The sequence below is a fragment of the Dromaius novaehollandiae genome, chromosome 1 (assembly GCF_036370855.1).
Source record: "Dromaius novaehollandiae isolate bDroNov1 chromosome 1, bDroNov1.hap1, whole genome shotgun sequence".
NCBI lineage: Eukaryota > Metazoa > Chordata > Aves > Casuariiformes > Dromaiidae > Dromaius > Dromaius novaehollandiae.
The window spans coordinates 24,817,615-24,826,963 of NC_088098.1; the positions used below are offsets into that span (position 1 = coordinate 24,817,615).

General features: G+C 34.9%; 1 protein-coding gene across 1 annotated transcript in view; it reads left to right on the forward strand.

Moving 5' to 3' along the window:
• TFEC (transcription factor EC) overlaps positions 1 to 9,097 on the forward strand; it is a 92,408-nt gene extending 83,311 nt beyond the window's left edge. The window contains exons 7-8 of the mRNA XM_064507499.1: positions 2,880 to 3,027; positions 4,005 to 9,097. Of these exons, the coding sequence (XP_064363569.1) occupies positions 2,880 to 3,027; positions 4,005 to 4,385 (529 nt within the window). The 3' untranslated portion in view covers positions 4,386 to 9,097. The remainder of the gene's footprint in view (positions 1 to 2,879; positions 3,028 to 4,004) is intronic.
• The last annotated feature ends 252 nt before the right edge of the window (positions 9,098 to 9,349 follow it).

Consider the following 9,349-nt stretch of genomic DNA (forward strand, 5'->3'; position numbering starts at 1 on the left):
TAACAGGACTTCACATTGTGACAGAGTCTGAAAATGCTAACTCAAGAACTGTTTTATGGTAGCCACACTGGAATCATCAGAGATAGCAAGAAAAAAAATCTTTCATGTAAGAATTCTAGTCATTTTATAGAACCAAGATGTTGAGAGAATCACAGATGATTTGGGAAGAATTAATGGATTGCTTTCACTCTCTCTATGCTTCAAATATCTGTCTGCATCTGAAGTTGTGCTGTCCGTGGACACAGCCTCTCATGGCTAGCACTGCCAAGCTTAATGTAAAGGAAAAGCTTGTGTAAGTAAATGGAAACTTGCTGCCCTTTCAGGAGGATACACTTAGTAATTATACAGGTCATCAAAACAGGTACAAAGTCCTTTGAGGTGGCTCTCCATTTAAGCTAGACAATACCTCTATAACTTGCTTGAAATACCATATTATTGTACTAGTTGCATCTAAATGTGCCGATAAGTAGTAAGCTGACACTGTGCTGGGAGCTATACTAACACATACACAAAGACAAGGTCCTCCTTGGGCTGATGCCCAGGCTTGCAGGACCTCAGACTGCTCTCAGCTGACCTGTTTGGTGGGTAGAGTTGCTTATGAGTAGCAGTATTTACAGGGCTGAAGCCTAATATAGAACAATAATAATGTAGGTTTAAAAAAACCCAGCAAGGAATGAATGGAGAATAAAAGAATAAAATGTAAAAAGAACTCCTTCCACCTCCGAAGATTAATTAATCTATATCCAGCTAGACAGCTTCAAAACAGCTATGAATGCTACTGTTTTATCTAGTTTTATAAAGTGGTTTCAGATAAAAATGACTAAAACTAGCAGTGGTTGCTTACTTTTTAAAAAGGATTCTCAAATCTTTTTTAAACTTCAGACTTTGTTTGTCTCATCAGTTCAGATTTTGTCTCTATTTAATACTGGGCAAGAATGATGTAGAAATCTCTAAAAAGTAATAAAAAATTTCCTAATGACACTTTTATTATTTTTCATATAACTTTGCATCCAATTTAAAATTTAGCATTTTCACAGAAATAACTGAAAACCAGTAACTGATCTGAGAATTTCTAAATTCTCCCTATGCAATTGCTTTTCTTGCATTTAATATGTTTTTTCTTGGATTTAATCTGTTTTTCAAATGCTGAGGTTTTTTCTTCCCATCATAGATGAATCTGCTTCCCTGCCTGCTAAGCAGAGCTAGACAATTGCTATGTGAGCACCTTCCCCACGCTATCCCCCCTGCTCCATTTGCCTTTATCCCAAAGGGTGATATCACTGCTTTTCCGGCCCTGTGCATCTCCTGTGTAGGGTGTCTCTCTGTTCCTCCAAAGTGCTGTCCTGTGGCTGCTGTACGGTGCTCTGGGCTAAAGTCGATGGAGAATGTCTGTGATGCAGAATCAGCACAGACATCCTTCAATATTTCCTTTTGCTCCTGGTATGAATGAAAAGATACGGCGTGACACTTCTAAGGTTGCCATCTGATACTAAATATTTCCTTTGATATCTTCCTTTCAGATATTCGAAGATTTAGCTTCAATATTGGTCATTTAATAAGACACCAACCAGTTTCTGTACATATGAATAGAAATGTCAAAAATAATGTTGGATAAACACACATAAGCAGGCACACACAGGCATGTGCACATGGTAGCAAATATATAAATAAGAATCAGGAGGAATTCTGTGCTTGCATCAGATACTGACCTGTAGACTTATTGTGTACCACACTTCATCCAGCACAACAGTTTTATGGAAAGGGTTCAAAATCTCTTAAAGTGATAGTAGCAATCACTCTATGGTAGATTTTCCTTCCAAACATACATACCCGGAACAGGTACTAAAGAATGGCCTAAGCTGGTTGTTTCTTATATTTCTCAGATTTCTCAGACCAGTTTAAATGGAGCAGTTTTGCCCCTCTCGGACTTGTTTTGTGGGACCAGAACCTGCAGTCTTTTTGATAAAAGCCTTCTTGCAGTGAAGTGGATAACTGGGATAAACCCTTCTATGTTTATATTTAATGCAATGGTGCCCATTCCTGTGTTATAAAACATGAAACTTTATCAGAAGTTAAACATTTTCAGTAAAATTCTTTCTTGTTCCAAGGCCTCCCATGCATGACAGTCCTTGAACACATGCTAAGTTTGAGCACTTGCATTGTTGTTAATATGACTACTTGTAAACTGGAAGTTAACATGTGTTCTCCTCAACCAGGGACAGTTTTAATCCCATTTTTTGAGAGATGCTTATTTTGAGTTGGGCTCTATATGTAGCTATGCTCTTTAACCTGCTGTACATTGTTTCAAGCTTTGTGAACGGGCTTGATCAAGAATTTTTGTCATACTACAGCCACTATGGTGATTTGTCTGCTCTGTCATCAATGAGGAGTGGCATTCAGCACAGCCCATTCTTTTCTCAACAAGCATAAAAGCAACCTCATTAGTAAGTCAGGTAAAAGGAGTAGTATATTCGAAATGATCTTTAAAAATTTAGGCTTAAGTCCTCAGTAATGTATATTTCCTAGTTCATTAATGCAGAAATACTGCACATAGATTTTAATCTTAGAGTTAATAATAAAAGCAATTTTCACTAAAAATATAAAAACTGTAATGGTAGAATCATGATATTGCATTTAGCTCTCCCACAAAAAGTCACTTTATTACTTTCTTTTGACACTTATTTTCATTCTGGGATTAATTTTACTATATAAGGGCTTCTTAACTATTCTATTAAAATTTCCATTCAGAAGCAATAATATCTAAGAGTGAATAATAGTCATGTAAATCATTATTTCATATTAATGTAAAAGATTTTGTAAGTTCTTATGAATTCTGCTGACATGCACAATTGTGAAAAGGTTATCTCTACATTCTGCAGTGATATGCGCTGGAACAAAGGAACTATTTTAAAAGCATCAGTGGAGTACATCAAGTGGCTACAAAAAGAACAACAGAGAGCCAGAGAATTAGAACACAGACAGAAGAAATTAGAGCATGCTAACAGGAGACTTCTACTTCGAATTCAGGTTTGTATAAGAGTGTTGCCATGAACTACAAAGCATTCTCACTACTCATCCCTCATCAAATTTTATTAATCATATTTCCCCAAATGCCTTTTATTTAAAATGAATTGATTTTCCCTATTTATTTCTATAAATATTGGGGGGTATTTTTTAGATATCTAGGAAATTCCTTTGATAATTAGTCCTTACATAAAGGAACACATGGAAAGTTAATGAAATATTTGTAGAAACAGTTTCCAAATAATATCCTGAGAAAGACAACAAAGGAAGGAAAAAAGTGTATTTCTCCTGCTAAGAATCAATACTGGACACTAAATTCTCTTCTATATTTTCATTTTCCCTTAGTAGCCATTTCACGCATTACAATGCCTTGGGTATACTGTGCTATTTTATACTATGTCACATATTATCCACTTGTGTGACATGAAACATCAGAATATGATCCTGCTTGTCTTGAAATGCAAGATTAGAATGTGTGTGTATATATGTATATATGTACGCATTAGAGTATATATATATGCATATATATATGTAATCAATCATCATCAAATATGGTGATATATATATATATCTGTATATCATAAGCATTGTCAAGTATAGTACCTTCTGTTTCTCTAGATAGCAAGCCTGATCTTCTGTGGATAATGAACTAGAAAGTTGTAACATTTTTCTATCACCCATGCGTGGCTCAGTCGTATAGGCAATGGTTTTAGAAAGGATGTCCTTCCTCTTATATTCTTCTAGGAACATAATCACAGGAGTGGAATTAGAAAGAAACCAACCTATGAAGTGGCTTACTGCAAATTATCATTGATTAAACATTATTGCATTTTAAAACATAGTTTCACAACTGAACAAGAGGTCCAGTTATTATTATTATTTTTAATTTGGATGTATTATCAGTATGCTTCTCATTGCAATAGTTCTGAAGACGCTGTTTTCTCTTCCAAAATAATTATTGTTTTTGTTTGAAACATTAGGAACTAGAGATACAGGCTCGTGCACATGGTCTTCCCATCATGTCTTCACTCAGTGCTGTAGATTTAGCGACCCAGGTCATCAAGCAACAGTCTTACACAGAGGAGAACTCTGTGGACTACTCTCAACAAATGTCTCTGGCACATGGACCAAATTCTGATGTTTGTGATGGATTAACAGCCTTTTCCGATCCACTTTCACACTTCACAGATTTATCCTTCAGCGCAGCTTTAAAAGAAGAACAACGGCTAGAGGAAATTTTACTGGATGACACAGTATCACCATTTGGAACAGATCCACTCTTGTCTTCCACGTCACCAGCTGCATCGAAGGAGAGCAGCAGGAGAAGCAGCTTTAGCACAGATGATGGAGATGACTTATAAAAGCACAAGTGGCCTCCTGATTCTTTAACCACCTGCAAAAAGACAGAGTTGAATGTAAGCATGATGTTTGTGCTTATTTCAAATATGAATATGGAGAACCACTGTGAAGATAAATTACTACATGGCAAGGGTTTAAATGAGCACTTACTTCACAGGAAAATGAGATGGACATGAAGTCATATCACTTCGCCCTGAACTCACAACATCTACTCACAGCTGACGTTTGCACAAATCTTCTTTCTTCATTGGGAACATTTTTACTATCTTTCTCTGAATTTTTACAACAATATGAAAATTGAAAATGGTTTCCACAAGAATACCCACGTCACAGAAGTGTATTCAAACCCTTTTCAGTCTGCATTCACTTATCTCCACTATATCATGAGTTTGAATCATCTATTAATTTCTTCTTTTATTAAAAAAAATGAGAATTTTGTATTAAAAGTTCTAAAAACATGCAAAACAACAGGGAAATATTTAAACTGTGAAGTATATGTGATACAGGTATTGAAGTCTGGAAAAAATGGACAGTAATCCTTCTGTACGAATGAAATCAGCATGAGTTTAACACTGTATGGACTTCTCTTTAAAAGGAAACTAAAAATCCATTAAGTGTTTCCTGGAATCCTGTTTTTTAATTTTGTTTGTAGAAAAGGATCAGACTTTTAATATATATTTTAGTGATACAGAAGAAAAATGGAAGCTAACAGAACAATGGAGACTCAAAAGAACTTATCAGACAGAAAAAGATATGACATTGCAGCCAAAAGTGTTCATAAAGACTTCATGGATGTACAAAACTCAACAAAAATGTTCTGTGTTACAGTTAGCACAATTTAAAACAATCACTACTGGTAATAGTGCTATGTCAGCTGCTTGTTCCCTGAGTATTCAAGCTATGTCTATGTTGTATGGAAGTGATCAGAATTCAGAGACAAGCTACTATGCTCCTTGATGATTTCAGTTTCCTTTGGCAGCATAATAAGATTTTTCTAAAGGGACTCTTTCTAGTCCATACCCTTGCCTTTGATCCATTTGGAAATGGAGGGAAATTACAAGCTTCCCATCGAACACATAGAGACGGGGAGAATTTAACTTCAAATTTGGCTTTGGATTCACTACAGAAAAGCTGAAGAGGTTGACTTTTCAAATTAAAGGGGATATTCTTAAGCATTGATATGATGCACTGCTTTCCAGAACCAGCATGCTAGGAGTGGGTATTCACAAAACATGCACTGACTCAGTAAAGGCTTGGCAGTTAGAGGGCAGTTAGAAAACATACCATTTCTGTACATAGTGAAATTTTGGAAAGTGATGTATATACATTAAGTGCAATCATTGTAAATGTGATATTAACATATGGGAAGATAAGCTGGCATGAGTTCCTCATAGCTCTTCCTCAACGAAAGTCAAAAGAGCACATTTGGGCATTCTCTAACAATTCAAGATATATTTAAAAAGTGTGTATTAAACTTTACTGTCACAAAGCCTGCCTCACTCCCTGGAAGTGCTGCATTATTGAGAATAGCAATAAGAGGCTAAGATGGATTGTAAACAGAGTGAATGTTTTAAAGATATTTAAACATATTATTCAAGAATAGAACATTTGTCTAGGAGTTTCCTAATATTGCCCCTTTTATTGTTGGTTCTCCAAACGAGTTCTCCAAAACGACTAGTTCTCATGAGATCTGTGTTCTTCCAAGGCTGTAGACCATTCCTAAATAATCCAGATAGTGCCATGATAGTTTCTTAATTGGAAAGTTAGTAAGGAGATGATAAATTACCTCTAGATGGCTATGAAAGAAGTTGTAGTATCCAATTTAACAAGAATATTTGTGTTTCTAGGAAACTCAAGCATGTTGTGTTAGCCTATGCAAACTACTTAGATGTAAGCTGAACAGAGCAGACCCTATCTTCTTGTCAGATATGTGTTCCCACACAGCCCAGTACAAACCTTTTCCTTGACAAAGGCTCAGATGTGCTTCCATTGTATGGTAAAAAATAATAATAGTAACCAACAGGGTTCTCATCCCTGATGATGACCAACAGGTCATTCTCATCTCTTTTTGGCATAGAGGAAAGGAAAGGAAAATCCAATGGATATTAACCAAAGGTAACTGAACATAGGACAGAATAGCATTTTAATTGGAGTGCTTCTATAAATTAGGTTCATTACGAAAAGAAATCACTTTGTCATAGCTTTGATGAAGACTAGCTAATATTGCAAGTTGAATACAAAATATGATGACTTAAAAGTAACATTTATATGCACATTATGCCTAGCGTAGGATGTGTATTGTCCATTTCAGCTGATGAAAGGAGAGGATACTTAGTTGATATCAAATGCCATTTGTCCTTGTACTGCAGTTTCTACTACATTAGTTTTAAATACACCAATGTGGATTGCTCATAATGGAGAAAAAGAAATTAAATATGAATGTATTACATGATTTTCCCATTGAACTTTTATGTGGGAGTTAGACCATACTTCTGAACTATATTGACTTTAAATAACATCCTGAATTTCATCACTTTTATAAGCACTGTTCTAAAAAAAACATTATAGCCCATCCATTAAATTTTTTAAAGTTGATTTTCATTCTTCTGACAATTGCTTCAGTCTGAGGCACTGGAATTTTTTCTTTTCCTGCATGAAAAACTTAACAAGAGAGAGAGGAAATGCTTCTTTTGCAAGATATCTTATTGCGTCTATCATTAAACATATTCAGGCTGTCTTCATTCACACATGCCCATCCCTACCCACCAGAACACTAAATGTATCAGTACCTGTAGGTGTTTATTATGGTAATGTTGTCTCACTATCATCATGTTTTTTTCTGGTAGGAATTTGTCATATTCAGTATTTTCATTAGCAACTATAATGTGTGTTATAGTATTATCCTTGAAATTAAATGGTGATACAGGACACAAAAAATGCCATGCTGATATGCCCTTGATAATCTAGGACATTCTGGAGATAAATAGGTGGCATGAAAGATATAAAGGAGGGCCTGCTCCAAACTTTCTTGAATGAGCACTACCTCTCCTTACTCAGATTTAGTGAGACTGCTGTAAAACTTGGAGGAGTGCTGAGAGCAGGGCAGAGCCCAGTGCCTTTAGGCTTGCAGACAGGCACAGAGGAAAGGGATTTCATGACTACAGGGACAAATCCTGACGTCCTTACTCAGGCAGAATAACTTTAGTATCCATGGGAGTTCTACAGGACTAAAGTCTGGTGCATGCAAAACACATTTTAGTTATTTCCTATACAGATCTGTTTAACGCGATCTCATGGAAGAGCTGCATAATATCTATGGCTCTGGGTCTAGAGAAGAATTTAGACTTGCACAGTTTGACCTCAAGCAGGGGAGAGGGTGAGAGACATTTTTCTTCAAAATGTGTTAAATTAGGAATTTTTGCTTGTTTTCAGTAGCAGCTGTTCAAAGCTAATGGACACATTCTTACAGAATACACAAACCAGTGGACTGATCATTATACAAAAGGAAAGGGAGTTGAAATATTAACATCTTGTTTAATTCATGAAATGGATATATATACTATACTAAGAACAGAAAACTAAATTATTTCACTGCATATAATGTGGATAGTCAAAAAGCTACAGTAAGTGCAAACAGTTTTAACAAACAGGAAAGCAGTTGCTTTATATAGTAAAATAACTAAATATAATTCAGCCATTTAATCTTAATAAGAACATTGTTATTGTAATACCTTTTGACTTTAATAGGTCTGTACATATGAATGGAGGATGTAAAATTATTGTAATTTAAAATTATGTTAAATCTCTTAGATAAGTAAAGGCGTTTATGTTACTATTACGAGACTGTAGAATATTTTTGTAATAATTGCTATTGTTCATTGTTAACCATATAGTATCTTGTTTTCTAAGTCAATGTATGAAGACAGAATGTACTTTATTACACACTGTACATTCAATCTTTTTAAAATTACATTTTATACATTCTGATATTTTATGTTTATTATATGAATACAATTAAAGGACAGAAATTAAAACATCTCTTTATATGTCCCTTGCGAAACTTCACTATCCAGCCCCACAAAGAATGCCATCACAAGACAATATAATAACATCCACTAAGAACCTCTGAGATACCTAACAGACAAAACACTTCACAACTGCTAAACATTTAGTCCATTATGATACATCATGATCCAGCAGCCTCCCATTAATAAAAATAATTGATACATTCTTTAATATGGTCTCCTGCCATCTGCTTATTCCTGCTGCTAAGGCTTTGATTTATGGAAAGTGTTTTCAGAATGTTGCAAAATTGCTAGCAGGCACGATGATATCTGTTAAATCACTAAGAAGCTCTACAAAACCTTTTAATGTACTAGATGTTCCCCAGACAATCTAGGATAAACAGAATATTGTATTTGAAGATGTAAAACAATTTTTTAAAGCTGATAATTAGGTAGCATTTTGGCACTAAAAGATACTCTTACTTAAGGAATTAAGTAAGGATTTGGGTTGCATTTTGAATCCCTAATATCGGAAGTCCTGCTTTCTTTAGAAGATATTTGGTGCTTTCTGTGCATGAAATGATGCAAAAATTTTAAGTAGTAACATATATTTCAGTCACAGTTTTGTAATAATGCATTTGTTTCTTGTTAAATAGTGCTCTTTGTGTGCATCAGATAACATTTGATTTCTAATAAAGATGCTCTCCAGACTCTTTTTATTTCACTAAATCATTAAGACACCCCTATTAATGTTAAAACAGAATAATATTATAAATATTACTTCAAGTTCAGTGATTAGCCAAGAAAGGAAGCTTTGCTTTTTTACATATTTATTATGCACTTGGGATTTGATCATAAAAGGTACTCAGTTCCTTTGTGAAGGACTGAGAGCCCTCAGTTCACTTTGAAGAAAGGCAATGCTTAGCCTGTTGCAGAATCAGACTCTTAATGATTAAATAAAC